The sequence below is a fragment of the Pinus tabuliformis genome, chromosome Q (genome assembly GCF_031772625.1).
Source record: "Pinus tabuliformis cultivar Carrire ecotype Pingquan chromosome Q, CPIR1, whole genome shotgun sequence".
NCBI lineage: Eukaryota > Viridiplantae > Streptophyta > Pinopsida > Pinales > Pinaceae > Pinus > Pinus tabuliformis.
In genome coordinates this window covers 444,965,702-444,984,152 of record NC_142296.1, presented here as the reverse complement: position 1 = coordinate 444,984,152, position 18,451 = coordinate 444,965,702, and the positions used below count along the sequence as shown (strand labels likewise).

Sequence of the window (18,451 nt, the reverse complement as noted above, 5' to 3'; positions counted from 1 at the left end):
TGAATGCACTATACCTGAATGTTGTAAACCCATTTGGAAGGACAACTCCTGCAATGCTTGGCCGGCCTTCTCTCCAGAAGCAGCCCTACCAATAAATAAGGTATCCATAGAAAAAGAAATTAGAGCTGGTTTGTATTTTAGAACAACTAATACTTCTGTCACAAGTGTACAATAAAAATTTGATGAAAGCAACAATGTACATTCAGAACTAAATGCAATTCACATACTACTTCACCTAATGCAGACTGGCCATGTAGTATTTTGTTGCATTATGTTTGTTCTTGCTACATTGTAAAAAGGGCATTCTTAACAGAAAATATGTGTGGTTATAGATACATATTGCTCCAACTGTTAGCCAGAGAGAACAGAGAACAAAATACAAAAGGAGTTCAAGTAGAAAGTTAGTTTCAGTGAAGTGAAATTAGGATCATTTCAAACTGTTTGGGGTAGCATCGGATGTGCTCTAGCCACGAAAATCGGTGGAGAGGCTGAAGCACATGAGATTTCCAAGACCCAGAAATGGTTTGGGCAGATTCTAACCGGTTTGGGAGATATTAAAATAATTAATATTTTTAATGGAGTTCCTAAGTCTAAACTTCGGAAAAATAAAATATAAAATTGGGTTAGAAGGGTCCAAAAGTCATGGATCAAGCCAAATCTAATCTTAGCCGTTGATTAGAGATTTAATCTCGGTCGTTGATGGACCGACAAGAAAAGCATAACAGGGGGCTTGAGGGTAAGTTGGAGAACACACCAAGAGAGATCAAGAATTCGATTTTTTGGGGCAGGGTTTGCTGAGGAAATCGAGTGAGTGATCTGAGTTGCAGTTGAGGGGCAGTGAATACATAGCAGAGTTAGTACCAGAAGGATCAGCAAAGAGTCGGGAGAGAGATGCAAAGCCAGCTAGAGGACAGGCAGAGGCAGCCAGGAGCTTTGCAGAGCTAGAGAGGGCCAACATGTGAGACGCAGAGGCTCCAAGGGCTAACGCAGAGTCTCTAGAAGCTTACGCAGAGCCCGGAGAGGCTGATGCTGAGCCAGAGAGGCTGATGCAGGGCCTAGAGGCAGTGTTGGGATCATTTCCTGGGACAGACTGAGAGATCGAGAGCGGGATAGGGTGACGCAGTCCCTATCAGAGTGACGCAGAGCAACAGAAGCTGCATTGTTGCTGTGGGATCGTTCATCCAGTGATTTAGCCAGAATATCTATCTCCAACTGAGAGTTACTACTGCCGAGAGCATTCTCTGTTGGGTGAGCCATTTCTGGCACCCAGGTTGTATTCCAAAACTGTGTAATAATCAAACCCTCTGACTAGTTGCACCAGTTTTCCCGCATTGGGTTTTCCTGAGCACATTAGTCCAAAAACAACGATGTCACTAGTGTGCTTGTTTACTTTCAGTTGATGATCTGTATGTGTTGATATTGTACTTGTACTTATTTTCAGTGTCTACATGGTAAGTAACTTGTTAAGTAATCGAACAAGTAGGAAGAAGTAAATAAGACAATACAGGAAGAATTTCTAACGAGTTAAACTTAGAAATTGCAACATGGTATCGGTGCCAAGTTGCAGATCATAGGATCACTGAAGGCATCAACCGAGCAGAGCAGTAGCAGCAGAAACAGTTGTTCCAAGTGACAGAAGTTGTTCCTAGTAGAAAGCAGCAAGGAAGGGGTGACGCAGAGGGCCTACATCATCAGTTCGAGCCGAGAGGAGGATTAGCTCAAAGGCAGAGAGGAGCAGACCTGACCTAAGCAGTGCCCAATCATATTTCTCAGTCAGGAAGGATCGACGTTGTGTCCAGGAGGTGTAAATTTTGCCGGTACCAAAATTGCGCAGAGCCTAGAGGCTCGGACCTTCAGACTGTCGGGGCATAGGAGGTTGTGGGTAATTTGCGGAGCAAAGCTAGTGGGGTACTATGGTCAGAACAGTACCTAACAGGGAAAGACCAAGGAGGAGGGAGTTACTGCCGAGGATTTCTAGCCAAGGAATCTGGATCAATGGTGCAGCTGCACAAACGAACGGAGTGGGGCATCTCGACATTGGCAGAGGGGTTTCAAGAAGGGAAATAAAGACTCAGAGGGAGTCAAATCGAGAACTTCCAGACGGGAAGTTGAGAGACTCAGCGGAAGTCGATCAGAGGACTTCCAGGAGGGAAGTAAAGAGACTCGGAAGAGTCAAAAGACAAGCAGCGAAATGGCAGTGAATGGGCTGAGAGATCAAGATAGACTGGACGGAGCTTCCAACTTCGTAGTCTCGAAGGCTAAGATCTTGTCCATTCTAGATAGGTATCGCATCAAGCACTTCGCCTTGAAAACGATAGCGATCCCAATTGACCCGGCTGAAAATGAGAAGTACGAAGAAGCAATGGCCAGGACTAAGTGCATCAGCTTTGATGAGGTCAAGGATCATGTGGTACCACATATTGCCGAGAAGAATACGGCAAATGAAATGTGGGATGCCCTAATGAAGTTGTATCAGCGTACTTCTGTGCAGAGGAAGATGTTACATGAAAATCAGTTGCGGTCACACTAGATGCAGAGGAGCGAGCAGATATATATCTTCCTCGAGCGATTGACGAAGATCAGGGATTAGCTGATTTCCATAGGGGCCACACCAGATGAGGAGATGTTGGTGAGGACCGCACTGAATGCAGTCTAGAAGGATTGGGATGTATTTGTCCAGAGCTTATTGGGCAGGTCGAACCTTCCAGATTGGGAGGAATTGTGGGCAGCTCTTCGTCAAGAAGAGATCAGATGGCTGATCAAGGCGGGGAGTAGCGATAAAGGGGACAGAATCAAGAAGGAGGAAGAGGAGGATGCGGCTCTAGCATCTGCGGGAAAGCAGGAGAAATAGAAGAAGAAGGACCTCCCCAAGGTCAAATGCTTCCATTGTGGGGAACTGGGTCACTATGTGAACCAGTGTCCGAGGAAGAAGAGAAAGGGAGAGGCTTTTGAGGCCAAGGCAGCGCCAGCAAGGGCGGAGAAAGAAGTGGAGATAGATGACGACTGTGCCATGAGTGCTCATGCGCCACTTGAGAGGAAGTGGGGAGACAACGAGCTGTAGTCAGACGGACTACAGACGATAAGGGGGAGGATTGTTGAGGTAGCCAACCTTTTGGATTATACCTGGCTACAGGAGCCCCGAAGAGAAGTAGCAGGACTGGTGGATGTCGGTAGAGACGGATGTGAATGGAGCGACAGAGAATGCTACAGTGCAGGAGTCCCGAGACAGCGTGATGCAAGTGTGCGAGATGCATGGAGTTGTTGCATCAGCGCAAAGGTCAGTAGAGGGAGCACTTGTCAGCGACAGAGGGAGCTTCAGCATAGGGAGTGTTTCTAGCCTGACAGATATGTCATAGTTGGGAGGATCAGTTACTTACTTCTCAATAACTGAGTTGCAGTGCAGCAGTTAGCAGTGGCAGTGCTATGGGCAGCGTGATGAGAGGGGATGCAGTGTTGATGCAGCAGTGGCAATGGCAGAGCCATGGACAACAGCAAGGATGAAGAGGGAGTTGTTGTATGAATGCCGCACTGGCAGTGGCAAGGCCATGGATAGCAGTTCATGATGCAGCAGTGCAGAGGATGTTGGGCGGGCAAGCCTAGCATCAGCACAGGGACCAATGCTAAATGATCAGGGTGATACTCAGTGAGGAGTATTACTAGAGCACGGTCCTCGCTAAGAGGGAGTGTTGATTTAGGGAAGCATCAGATGTGCTCTAGCCACGAAAATTGGTGGAAAGGCTAAAGCACATGAGATCTCCAAGACCCAGAAATGGTTTGTGCAGAGTCTAACCGATTTGGGAGATATTAAAACAATTAATATTTTTAATGGAGTTCTTAAGTCTAAACTTAGGAAAAATAAAATATTAACAGGTCTTAATATAAAACTGGGTTAGAAGGGTCCAAAAGTCATGTATCAAGCCAAATCTAATATTAGCCCCTGATTAGAGATTTAATCTCGGTCGTTGATGGACCAACGAGAAAAGTATAAGAGGAGGCTTGAGGGTCAATTAGAGAACACACTAAGAGAGATCAAGAATTCAATTTTCTAGGGTAGGGTTTACTGAGGAAATCGAGATAGTGATCTGAGTTGCAGCTGAGGGGCAGTGAATACATAGCACAGAGGCAAAGTTAGTACTAGAAGGATCAGCAAAGAGCCAGGAGAGGGACGCAGAGCCAGCTAGATGCCACGCAAAGGCATCCAAGAGCTATGCAGAGCCAGAGAGGGCCAACGTGTGAAACGCAGATGGTCTAGGGGCTGACGCAGAGGCTCTAGAAGCTGAAACAGAGTCTAGAGAGGCTGACGTTGGGCCAGAGAGGCTGACGCATGGCCTAGAGGCGGCACTAGGAGCATCTTGTGGGACAAACTGAGAGCTGGAGAGCCGAATAGGGTGACGCAGTCCCTATCAGAGTGACGTAGAGCAGCAGAAGCTACATTGTTACTATGGGATCGTTCATCCAGTAATTTAGCCGAAATATGTCTCCAACTGAGAGGTACTACTGCCGACGGCATTCTCTGTTGGGAGAGCCATTTCTGGCACCCAGGTTGTATTCTAAAACTGCATAATAATTAAACCCTCTGAATAGCTGCATCGTTTTCCCGCATCAGGTTTTTTTGGGGACATTAGTCCAAAAACAACATTGTCACTTGTGTGCTTTCTTACTTTCAGTTGATGATCTGTATGTGTTCATACTGTACTTGTATTTATTTTCAGTATTTACATGGTAAATAACTTGTTCAGTAATTGAACAAGCAGGAAGAAATAAATTAGACAGTACAAGAAGAATTTCTAACAAGTTAAACTTAGAAATTCCAACACAAACGACACATTATGGATAGCTTAACAGCCAGATCTTTGTAACAAGTGATAGAAAGACTACATCATCATAGGAAGTCATAAAGTCCGTTGTCATATTCAGCATTAAACCTCCGCCAACTTTCTACCTATTGTGGTTTTCATGTTAGATAAATATTTTGATTAGGTGTAGGGCAAAGTTAGCGATGCAATGAAGTGTAGTGTTAGGGCAATGTAGTAATAAGGTCATTGATCATGTAATAGTCACAAGCCACTTCATATGTGAAAAAACGAACAAGCATCCTTCTTCTACCCACACATGCATTCACCACATCAGATTATCAGTAAGGAACTGCATATAAAATCAAAACAGCAATGATATATTTATAGGCCAAGAATAATAAATGTTTATTATATTGATGCTGCAGCAATTGTATGAACAGGAGCCTAAGATAGGCTACTCAACATGCATATACCACTAAGGTTAATCATGTCTCAACACAGCATATATGAACCCTGATACTGACTACGGTTATAGCAGTGCAACCCAACTAACCTTAACATTAATCATTGATTTGGTCACATGTTACACTAAAATATAAAGATCACAATACAAGGTTACAGTTGATACTAAGCTGAAACTCGCTGTTTGCTCCTCCAACATCCCAAGGATTTTTGTGAGTACATCTCCATCGGAACAACCCGCTTCTCTAGGACAGCTACACTGCATTTGCTAATTTCCCCCAGCCTCGTCACACTTTGCAGTACGTACTGAGTGTGAGGGAGACCCTTTCTTCAATCTCTATGCAGACATCTCCCACTACACCGATCTTGTGGAGATCAGGTGATTTCAATGCCTGCACTAGAGACCCACAAGTACCCCATCATGACAAAGCCTAAGATACAATTTGCCTCCAGGAGCTAATGCCAAAGCCTGTGGGCCTCCATAGTAGTTCACAAGATACGAATAGACCTCACAAGTTACGAGCAACATCTCTTGCAGTTGAGTGAAGCCCATGGTTTATTGATCCTGAACATGCTCGATTGGTTTTAGCACACTCTTCCGGACTCCAATCTGTTTGTGCGGCAAGTGCTATTAAACATATCAAATACAAAATGAGTAAAGCTTTTGACTAGACCAATCTAGGCCTCCAAGTGTAGAAGGTTGGCAAACAAGTAGAAACATTTTTCTCTCACAAACAAAATATGATAAGAGTTCACTCAACATTTCCAAAATGGTAAATTGCAAAATCTTGTCTACACCTTTGGAGAAAGGGCTGAAGTTTTCAACCCAAACTAATTCTAAGGCAATTAACGAGTCAGTGTACAAGTAACTTGTGGAGAACCTGAAGACTGATATCACTTACAGAAGCTATGCCTAATTTGAGCTATATTGTGAACTCATTTCCAGATTCATCACAACCGAAAGTAGAAAATTGGTTCGCAACAAACATGGTGTTCTATGCGAAAGGGACGCTTGAATTTGGTAATTTTAACATCTGCAAAGACCCTAGGTTCTGAGGGTATACAAATTCAGATTGGGCAAGTTCTGTGGATGACAAAAAATTGACTGCTGGATATGTGTTCAAACAGGGCACAAATTCAAATTGGCCAAATTCTGTACATGACAAAAAATTCACTTATGGATGTTTGTTCAATTTTGGCAGAGTGTAGTGACATGGACCAACAAGAAGCAACATGCAATAGCCCTTATACCAACTAAACAAGTATATCGAGGCGCAGGGAAAAGGAGCATGTGAGGCAATTTGGCTTAAGAGGATGCTTTCGAACATGAAGATTCAGCAAACAAATCTAACAACCCTCTTCTGTGACAATCAAGGGCTTCTCAAACTAGCCAAGAATAAAATCTTCCACAACAATACCAAGCACATGTACATTGTCACTTCATCGCGTAACTTGTAGCAGATGGATATATCTTACTGCAGTATTGCCCAACTAAGGACTAAACTTTAGGCATTTTTCCCAAGTCTCAAGGCCCTGACAAATATGTAAAATTTCGAGATAAGATTAGTGTAGTTAGTAGATTAACCAATAAGCGAGGGTATCAGTCATATAGAATTTATAATAGTCAATTAAGTATTAGACATATGCATTAATGTGGTCATCTTGACTTTAAGTTATATTGTGCCTTTATGCTTTATTTCAATCTCAGTCTATTCCACATTCATAAAGTGGATTGACTCGACTAGTATGTAACCCTTTATATGAAGGATTTCACTTTTCATTTATGAAATTTATGAATTGTAATATGGAGAACTCTCTTGAGTTTATCTTGGTTTTCTTAAAGTTTGATTTTCCCTTTATCATGATAGCTTTTACACCCCCATTTTGCATTTACACTCTGTAATTTTGAGTCACATTCACCAACTTTGTGGTCACTTGCTAGACATCAATAGAATTACGTTATCTTCTTATGAAACTCCAGCGTACTCATACAAAGATGCATGGTAGCCTTTATAGAGAAGTAGCGACTAGATGAAAACAAACTACAACGGCCTCAACAACGGGGAACTAAAAGATATATCTAACTACATCTACTCTAACAAGGTTTCTTTGTGAAAATCAGACTCCTTTCATTGAGAATTAGAAACAGTTCATTTAAGCATTAATGCATACTAACCACTTTACGCTTAAGCATGTAAAAAATCTACTAAGACGCCTAAGCAAATGCCCTCATTAAACTTTATACCACGTCCCATCGTGGAGGGGGACTACTCCAGGAAGTCATAAAATCAGAAACAATTCCAAAAAGTACCTGAAAAAACACCGAATAGCTTCTCCAATGTGTTTTTCCTTCAGTTTTTCTTCCAGTCCTAAACGAGCACGAGCAAGAAGGCAAAATCCCAAGAGGTGAAGCAGCGCATGCCATTCACCATCCACACTTTCCATGCTACTTAAAAGCCTTGACTGCTTTGAATGTTCATCAACGGTTATAAAAAAGTTCTGCATAATATCTAGAAAGTTAGCTACCTGTCTCTCTGGATCATATGTATCTGCAGCTATGAGTTACTCAAAAGTGACATCAAAATTTAACAGGAGTTTCAGAACAAAGAAAAATAAGAAATTTTAGAAGCTTGCCTCAAGGATACCATATTGGCCATGTTGTAGTAATATTGATGAAAGAGCTATAGCACGACTAGACAACTTTGGTAGTTGTCCCACATTTTCACCCCAAAAAATCCAACTTACAAACTTCCGTACATTACTAAGCAGTGTATATGGGCTTTGTAAAGTACCCATACACAATAGTGCATGATCCACAGAGGTGGTAGGGTATCCAAAGAGAAGTATACCAGCAAGAGTGAGATCACCAGTGCCAAGACTTCCTTCCCAGCCTCTGTTTTCCTTTCTCCCATCCCCTACTAAAAGGTCAAGTTCATTAAATATTAAATGCATAGAATATATTGACAAAACTAGCTGAAACAGTACAATATATAAAAAGAGAAAAAGAAGAATCCACTAATTATTATAGTTCATAATAGCCCTATATTGACGAAAAGTTAACCCTAGAAAACATTTTAAGAACAAAAATAACCCCAAATATAATTTGTCAACAGAATACACAAATAATATATTCTCAGAATTCCTACTTTGATTGTTTCCTGACTACAATAAAGAAACCATGGTAACAAAGCACACTTTACATTGTGCAAATGGGGATTACTGTTTACATGTTTATGGTATAGCTAGAACAATGTCAAATCATTTCATAAACAGTTGGCATGGCAAGTTTTGGTTGAAATAAAAAGGAAACTTAGCATACAAAATTTTGATACTACATCACCCTTCCAAGCTTTCTTCAAGAGCTAACAGAGGTTGGGGGAAGGGGGCCTTCATTATTTTCACTAGGAAGACACAGTCTGATTCGTTAATATAGTTGTAACTTTAAAGCTTAAAAAAACAAGATACATCATTTGGCATTCAAAAATTATGCATATATCTTACCAATATGTTACTGGTCCTACATATATACAATTTCTTGAGATAAACTCATCAGTTTTGAAGACCAACTGTCCTGTTTGTGTATGTAATTTCTCCATTCAAGAAATATCTTTTAAAGGAAACTCCTATTTAGTAGTAATTTCTCTAAATCAATACTGTTCACCTATAGAGAAAGTGTTGTTCTATTTTTTCATAAAGTTGTTAAGTAATCATGGTCATACATAGTATTTCAGGAATTTAAGTTATAAACTAAACTTACCAATAAAGCCACTTTATTATGAATTTTGATTAAATTAGACATTTATTATTTTTAATCATGGAAATATTGAGAGACTAGTGAATCCCTCCATGTAACCATGTAAAAGACTTTTGGGAAAGGAAGAAAATACTTCAAATGGTTCCTTCTCTATTGCTGATGTGAATTTTCTGATACTCTGTTTGAAAAGTTTGATATGGCATGAAAGCCATGTAGACAAGAGGAAAGAACACATGCAAGAATCATGGTGAAAAGTTAAGTATCATGAGCTGACATAACATAGAACTGTTGAAATTTGGTAGCTCGGAAGGTATTTTTGGGGCTTTCTATTTTGGGGTTTTGGACCCAAAGGAGTAGGCTTGGAACCAGTGTTGCAAGAACCGTTCCCCCCCCCCCCCCCCCAAGGATCCAGAGGCAGATTTGTGTACCGTACGGATCCGCCACCAATCCTTCAGCAGAACCGCAGACCGGAAAATCAGATCCGTGGTTCCTATTTCCCGATCCACGGATCCGGAAGGATCGGGTGCAGATCTGTGGAGGTTCGGGTGTGTATCCACCACAGATCGCAAGCGGATCTCAGAGAAGGTGGATGGTTCCGCGGAGCTTTTTTTGTTTTTTTGTTTTTGGAAATTCCAAATTGTTCTATGAAGAACTACACTTTCCGAATACTCCTAAGGTGCCCCTTGATGCTCTCTAGATGCTTCCTAGATGCTCCCTAATGGTAATGTTAAATTATTAAAGTAAAAGTGACATGCTCGGGATGTTTGAGAGTGGTTCCAACCTCATCAGACTTCATATGGAGAAAATAGAATTTCATATCCCATTCAAAATTCGGCAGACTTAACAATTTTCGAGATCAATGGGATTGTGGTGTTTCATTGGATTATATCATGTATGAGGGCATGTGATTGGCATTTAATGTAGAGCAACAACCCCTATATGTACCCCAGTGTTGGTGTTATTGATTGTTGAACTCCTTTGTCATGGCCTTAGCAATTATGTACCCTTCACTCAAGTCAAAATCATTGATAAGGCATGTTAATCTTTCTCTACCATATTATAAGGCTTGGATTAAGCTGTTTGATCAAAATTAGGCAATGTTGACTAAAATCCCTATAGAATTGAAGTAGATGCAAAGGCTAGACAAGAGAAGAGGAATCTAGATTGTAGATGGTTGATGCTGGAATAATTAATCATTGATGTACAATGGATACCATATCTATCTTGATTTATGTAAAAATATGCATGTTTTCATGTCTTCTAAACTAATTTGGTATTTTTGATGTTTTTTTTATATAAATGCAAAAAATATAATATATATATAGTAGATGCTTCCGAGACGCTTCGCTTCCTAGATTTTTGGAAAATGATGCTTACGCGTCCCCGCTTCCAAAAAACTTCCCCGTTTCGTCCCCGCTTCATGCAACATTACTTGGAACACAAGGAAAAACATCTATGATTCTAATTGAATTAATAAGTCGACTTAAGGATCAACTCAGCTCAGGTCAGCCAGTAAGGCCAAGAGACATGATCATTGGAGTTTCACACCCATTAGAAAGGTACAAATACCAGGGACAAGAACAAGAAAGACATTTCTCTTGTGAAGAAAGGCAACAAAGGAGCTGCAGCCAGCAAAAGAAGGACAGTCGAGGCAGCAAAGGATTCATTGCATGCTAAAGAAGTAAGCCCGAGGCACAACAAAGGAGCTGCAAAAACCAAAGGAAGGGGTACGAATTGTGTTTGATCTTTCCGCAGGGAACAGCGAAGTGTCAAGGAAATCGAGGTCTGTTGGAGAGCTGATTAGAGCTAGTTGCAGACAGCCACTAGGAGCAGGGTCGCAAGGAGGTCGCAGGCCTGTGTAAGGGCAGCAAAGGAGGTCAAGTGCAAGAAGTGGAAGTCGTTGCCTGGTAGGTTTGATGTAGGTGATCTGCAGCAAGGAAAATGAAAGGTCGAGGAGTTGCTGAGCCTGTTCTAGGACTATTGTAGGATACAGCGGCAGACTGCAGCCAGAAGAGTTGTGTTAAGGGTTGTGAAAGGCCACAGCAGTGAAAAATAAGGGCTACAGAAGGTCTGGGAAGAGGCTAAGGAGATGAGGTGAGACAAGGAGCTTCGAGTGGCAAAATGGGAGCTTTGGTGGATTGGTGGAGAACTAGGTGACAGCAATATGTTGAATGGTAGGTTAATGATACCATTGATGGACTTCTGTTGACTTGTCAAAGTAAGTTGCAACAACTCAGGTGCCTTCGTAGGGAGTGCTTTGGCATCAACGAGATAGCTTCATATGCATTGCAGTTTCATGAGTTTCGTGAGATAGTACCTTCAATGGGTTGCAGAGTTGCACATCCGACAGTGGAACCACGTCCATATGAGGTGTTTGACCCAGGAGTATTAGGACACTTGCAGAGTTGAGTTGTAGTGGTCTAGAGTGCGAACTAGGCTAAGTATTCAACCACAACTCGGGACTGACCCCAAAAGGACACAAGTTCAGTTGTGGAGTGAGCCAAGGGAAGGTTGTAGAGGCTCATAGGGAATCTGGCTTCAAAGGGAAACAACGAGCTCAGAGGGAGAGTCAAAAGCCTAGTGGAAGTCTACCTTTCATGTTCAAGTGAGAAGTGCATTCTTCCAAGCCATGCAAGAAAGTCACGAACCATTCAAGTGAGTCACTGTGCACGCAAGGAAAAGTTATGTTACATGCAAGGAAGTCGTGGACCATGTAAGGAAAGCCACAATCATGCAAGAAAAGTCATGGCACATGCAAGGAAGTCATGGCCATGCAAGGGAAGTCATCAAGTCGAGTATTTCTAAGAACAAGGGATGCCATGGTTCGGGTGGCCATGTAGGATACTCTGAAACAAAAGACTTCTAGGAGCATAGTGTCGTCGAAGATCTAGGTCTTCTAAAATGATCTAGTTACAGATCAGATTCAAAGGTACAAGGAAATACCTTCCTCACTAAAAGGGAGTGCTGAAATTTGGTAGATCATAAGGTATTTCCGAGGCTTTGTAGTTTGGGGGTTTGGACCCAAAGGATTGGGCTTGGAACCTATGAGGCCCTTGGCCTAAGCGCGCCCAAGTTGGCCAAGGTCAATTTGGCGAAGTCATAGTGTGCACAGCGATAATCGAGGGCGACTTGGCGATACCATGTGACAGGGCAAACACTCACACAAAGGGAAACAACACGAGCGCCACAACGAAGGTGTGCGCAAGAAGATATGTTTGTGAAGGGTGTTCAGTGGAATAGGACCGCCTAGCATGGTCACCCCCCAAACGAACACGCCCAATGGAGCAAGCGTCATGCAGAACGAGCACGCGAGTGATGGACGAACAACAAGGGTGTTCGACAACCGTGCACGACAGGCAATCGCAGAGAGTTGCAATGTGGTCGGCCACTGATGGAATGAACAACCAACGAAGAGTTAGGACAACATTTAAACACATCAACTAGCATGTTGCGATGGCATTTAGGGGTCAGCCCAAGTTGGCAAGACCGCCCTAATCATGAGGCAAGACTCGTATATACTAGAGAGTCGTGTGATGGTGGAAGGCATCATCAACAAAGATCAAGTGAACTCAGCAAGACACAAGACAAGAACAAATACAGACTCAAGACAAAAGAAGACGAATGAAGAAATATAGAGACGAGTTGAGGCTCACTCGTATGAGCCAAAGCCGAAGGCCGTTATAGTTTTCTGAGGCCGTTTTTCTGGCAAGGTGCCAACTATTGCTATGCACAAGTTCTAGGGTTTCTGGTTGTCCTAAGGTGTGAACTCTGCACAAGTTGTGCACAAGATTCTTGGTTAGGTTTGGCAAGTCGTGCAAGACCAAAGGTCTGCATAAGCCTTGGTTGAAGTTTATTTGAAGTCACCTAAGAGTTGTGGCAGCAAACCGCTAGGGGTTCAGCCCAACCTCGGTTGTTCTTTTTCTAAACTTGTATATTATAAAATTGAAGTTATTGGAGTGTGGGGAGTTCAATTGGGAGTTCCCACTCCCATGTTATAAATTGTTGTGCACATGTATATGTTGAACAGATTAAGGGTTTATGTTCATGGTTATTGTTGCTTATTGTTCAAGTACATTGTTGGTTTACATTGAAGAAGATTGTTAATGGCTAATGAAGAACTTGAAGTGTGGGGAGTTCATTTGGGAGTTCCCACTCCCATGTTATAAACTGTTGTGCACATGTGTATGTTGAATGGATGAAGGGTTTATGTTCATGGTTATTGTTGTTTATTGTTCAAGTACATTGTTGGTTTACATTGAAGAAGATTGTTAATGGCTATTCAAGAAGTGAAATCTTAAATTGGCTAAGTAAATTATTGAAGGGCTATTGTGTGAGGTTGTTAGAAGACTAATTTTGCAACTTGATAGCAAACTCATTATAGCACATAAGCTAGAGGCGTAGTCTGGAAGAAAGTAGTTGTGTCTAGACAAGCTTGCCAGTGTCACACGCCCTCTATGTCTAGACGAGCTTAGAACTCGTGCGATCATTATGGGATCATATCACAGAACTTATTACATGCTAAGTTGTACCTAGTAGGAGGGAAGACCCCATTGCCCAAGGTACAAGGCACCTATCAAATTTTCAGAGTTCAGAAGTCTAGCAGGGAAATCTTGCCCTTCTTCTCTCACTTCTCTTCTATCTTCTTCTATGCAAATTCAATATCCCCATGGGCAAATTGTATAAAATGACACTAGCATGGTGAACGTATGTAATTGAATTAAACCCTCAATGCCTGGTTAGTAAGAACATCACTGTAGGATATTTTTTTGCTTATTTGATAATTTTCGCTCATTAGTGATCAATAACAAATTGATTTTTTTCACTCATATCCTCCAAAGCTAGAGTACAATTATTATTCAAGACCTAAGTGGTTTTCTAAGTCTAGGGTCAATGTATATTACCATGCTAGCCATTTCGCAGCCTCTCACAGAATTGCATTAGGTATTTCTATGAGTTTTAAGTAATTAAAAATTTCCCACTGAACGGGAATTTTTAATTAATTTGTATGTAACAAATAAAAAGTGGAACTAGTAAATGTCGTATGGCATGTGAGTACTCAAAATTCATACTCAAATTACTAACAGTGTCTTAGTACCCATTTTGGAGTGCAAAAAATTGAATTTTTCCTCAAAAAATTTCACTCAAAAAGTGAGAAAAGAGACAAGAAAAATCAAACTTAAATAACTAAGGACAGCCAAGAATCATGTTTCTAGTTGACTAAAAGTCACAACCACTTGAAGTGAAGTGAAAAGGCAATAACGAGGAGTTCAAGCATGAGTTGGAGGCCACCTAAGAGGGTTGAGTTTATTGTCAGTTGGGAGGACGATTTGTTGCCCATCTAGTGCGTGTTAATAGCCAATTATTGAAGGTCGAGTTTGTTTTCATATGAGGCCAAGTTAACACTAACAATCAAGCCGAGTTGCACACAAGATTGAAGGGCAAGTGGCACGAGCTCATTCCCACCTTACTCCTACACACAGTAGCAAGATCTACCACTCCTACGTTTCTCTTTTTGATCATCTAAGCAAGCACACATGCAAAATATGCAGCAACATCAAAGATTACGCTACACACTTGGAAAAAGACATATATCTCTTCGGGACTATCATCTACACTTGCACAATATGCAGCACACTTCAAGGTGATTTGAAGTGTCATTGGGATTACCAATTGGATATCCTTGCATGTACCATGACTTTCCTTGCATGACTATCCTAACATGTTCTGTAACTTTCATTGTGTGTGCCAAGACTATCCTCGCATCTGTTACGACTTTCCTTACACCACCACAATTGTCCTCGCACGGTCCGCAACTTTCCCTGCATGGCCTGGAAGACTCCACTCTCTCACTTGAACCCTAAAGTCTAGTCTTCCATTGGGCGGTTGACTCTCCTTCATAGTATCCCTCCAAAGCCAAACTCCCTCTAAGCCTACACAAACTACATAGGCTCACTCTACTTCCCCCCTTGGAAAGTGTTGCAACTGAACTTGTGTCCTTTCCCAACCTGCGAGTGAACACTGGACCTAGCCACTCTAGATGACCGCAAATCAATTCTACAAGTGTCCTCATCCTCCTCGGTTAAACACCTCATATGCACTTGACTCCACTAATGGATGTGCAACTCTACAACCAAGTAAAGATACTAACTCACGATCAACCAGTTATCTACAGGAAGCTACCTCATCCATGCCAAGGCATTCCTTGCCAAGGCACATGAGTTGTCTCAACTTACTTTGATATGTCAACTGAAGTCCATCAGCAACATGCCACAAAACATACTGATATGCATCGAGTTCTCAACCAACCCACTAAAATTCCCATCCAATCTCATCAACTAACCAATCAAGACCACATCTCCAAATTCTTTGTTGAACCTTCTGCTCCATGTCTAGCCAACTCTGAGTTCGCAACACTGTTGCTTCCTGCAACAGTCTCACAACTCTCTCCTAGTGCTGACACATGTGAACACTCTGATCTAGTAGCCCTTCAAAGTAGCTCTGATAAAATGTTGGAATTTCCATGCACCACCAATCAAGTTTATGCCCTAGCTAGGAACACAAACACACTAGAGATATCCAACCAGAAACAACTTTGCACATCGGAATATAGCAATAAGATATCAATAACAGTACATAGTATTTATGGGGCAAAACATGTTCTTTATTAGTCCATCAATAAGAAAACCATATGGCTCATGTACCAAGGATCATGGTCGTTTACAAACCCCAGTACAAAGCTAATATACACAGTCAATCCTTCGACCAATAAATCAGCACTGAGGACAATTCCTTTAAGTCCTCATCTGCCCAACTACAAATACAATCAGTTGTCCTTCACTACAAAATACAACCAGCACGGACTTGACTCACATGGGCTTGTTCCTTTAGCCAGCAAACTTCAGTGTTCTTGTTGTTCTTACAATAGACCTCTTCCTTTCGCTGGTACAGTCTTCTTTTTGTCCACAGCCTACTCCTCTATACCTCTGATTAGCTTTCTTGTGGCCTTGGCCATATCCCTTAGGCTTATAGCTACCATACTGCCTTCTATCAAACTTAGGCACACTTTATCAGAACCCGTCCCTTGTTGTTCAACCCTCAACCATCATAATAGTCCTCTGTCTGGCCTCTTCTAGGCCTCTCCTAACATGTTATAGGTCTTGGCCTACCCTCAACCACCCACGGCCTCTTCTGAATTGTCCTTAGGCTTCTTTGGATACCTTGTGGTCGGCCCCAACTAGGTTGCTACCACCCTGATCCAACCTTGTTAAAATTGGCAACTAGGGCCAAACTCCATGTGGGCCATCTTATTTATGGCAGCTGATATTTCTCTTGGATCCCTCTCATTGAGAGGTGTAGGATTGATCTAAAGATCATCTGATTCCAATAAGTATTCATGGAGTTATGAATTTATTTGTATTATAAGACAATTCGTCAAGGTCGGCCAGCAACCAAATAATCCACACATGTGCTCAATGTTTTAAGTGTAAAAGGAGGTGACTTGACAATTATTTCTAAACACTTCACTCTTGATTTCTCTCCACTTGTTCTAGGTTTTAGTGGAAGAAAAATCTAATAGAGGAAGCCCTATATGCTAGTCTCTACAAGCCCTAGACGTAGTCAAGAAGGAAGCCTACACACTGCCCTATACGCTGGTCCCTACAAGCCCTAGCCGCAGTCAAGGAGGGTTATGATGCCCTAACCGCAGGTCCATGATGCCCTAGCCAAAGGTCACTTCAAGTGACCGAATTGATGGATGGAGGGCCAAGGATCTAGGGCCGAGAAGGCAGGCTGCTACGCCAAGTAGAGGGAAGTTATTGAGTGGTTGTTTGGGCACATTGAGGAGGCTGAAAGCTACAGCAAGCTAGGCCGCAGGCCATACCAAGCTATTGGAGTTATTTCATGGTTGCGTTGAGAGGATAACGTGGCATGGGAGGAGCCTCTTCAAGGCTGGCCACAACACTAGAGGACTAGTCTTGTTGTGCGTTGGGTTAAGGGCAGTGGCACATACCCTAACTAGAAGTGAAATCACAACAATGCTAACAATTGGGACAGCAACATGACATGGTGTAGCAATAGCAAGCTGCACCAAATGCAATCATGGTGGAGCATTGTAGATGGGACAGCAATGACATGTTGCTTGATTGGGACAATAAGCAATCATGGTGCAACAGTATGAGCAGTGACAACATTGTGATAAGGGGCAGCATGATGTGAAATGCTACAGCACAATGATGGGCATCATGACAATGTGAAGTATAGCATGTTGTGTGCAGCATTTGCTAGTATAGTACAGTGATATTAAATGCTACAATGAGATGCAACATGATGGGCACAGTAAGGTACAGGATGAGGCAGCACTGGTAAGTGCAGCGAGATGATAAAGTACAGCAAGATGTTGCAGTACCGGAAGATGCAGCATAAGGCGCAACAGTATGATGTGTGTAGCATGGTAATGAGGTCCAGCGTAGTGATGATGGGTGCAGCACGATGCAACACAGTGAGGTGCAGCATGATGACGAGGTGCAGCACAATGATAGGTGATGGAGTCACCTTTGGAGAATCAATTGAAGCAGCATGTCTTCAACTGAGTTCAGCTACCTCATATATCATCTTCTTAGAGATGATCTATGCTATTATAAGTCAAAGTGTTGACTTCTGTTGTAAATGTACTCTCTCTCTCTCTCTCTCTCTCTCTCTCTCTCTCTCTCTCTTTGTCGAACTATTGAAGAACATATAAGAAGAACTGATCAAGGATTTCCCCACATTGGGGTTTGTCCCTGCTTAGCGCCACATCTAGTGTCCTCTTGTCTTGGCTTGTCTTCTGCGATCTATGTTTATGTTCTATCTGCAATTTACTTTAATGTTGATATGATTGCTAATCTGAAAAAGATATTGAGCTAACTGTAAAATTGAAATAAATTGCTCTAAGCATAGAGCATACCTAAAATTAGGTCCTCATCTGCCCAATTACAAATACAATCAGTTGTCCTTCGCCTACAAAATACAACCATCACAAACTTGACTCACCTGGGCTTGTTCCTTTAGCCCGCAGACCTTAGTGTTCTTGTTGCTCTTACAATGGCCTCTTCCTTTAGCTGGTACAATCTTCTTTTTGTCCACAGTCTACTCCTTTATACCTTTGATTAGCTTTCTTGCAGCCTTGGCCATATCCCTTAGGTTTATGGCTACCATATTGCCTTCTATCAAACTTAGGCACACTTTATCAGAGCTCGTCCCTTGTTGTTCAACCCTCAACCATCATAATAGTCCTCTGTCTAGCCTCTTCTAGGCCTCTCCTGAGATGTTATAGGTCTCGGCCTACCCTCAGCCGCCCACGGCCTCCTCTGAATTGTCCTTAGGCTTCTTTGGATACCTTGCGGTCAACCCTAACCAGGCTGCTACCACCCTGATCCACCCTCGAACTAGAGTTTTGGGTTGC

At 42.1% G+C, this 18,451-nt stretch overlaps 1 protein-coding gene across 2 annotated transcripts in view; it reads right to left on the bottom strand.

The window, feature by feature from the left end:
* SAR1 (SUPPRESSOR OF AUXIN RESISTANCE1) overlaps positions 1-18,451 on the bottom strand; it is a 333,388-nt gene that overhangs the window by 101,565 nt on the left and 213,372 nt on the right. The window contains exons 14-16 of one of the 2 annotated variants that reach the window (XM_089384665.1): positions 7,893-8,173; positions 7,570-7,757; positions 15-85 (exon numbers count right to left, since the gene is read on the bottom strand). In XM_089384665.1, coding sequence (XP_089240791.1) covers positions 15-85; positions 7,570-7,757; positions 7,893-8,173 — 540 coding nt within the window. Of the gene's footprint in view, positions 1-14; positions 86-7,569; positions 7,758-7,892; positions 8,177-18,451 lie in introns of both variants that reach the window. The other variant, XM_089384663.1, reaches the window with a different exon arrangement.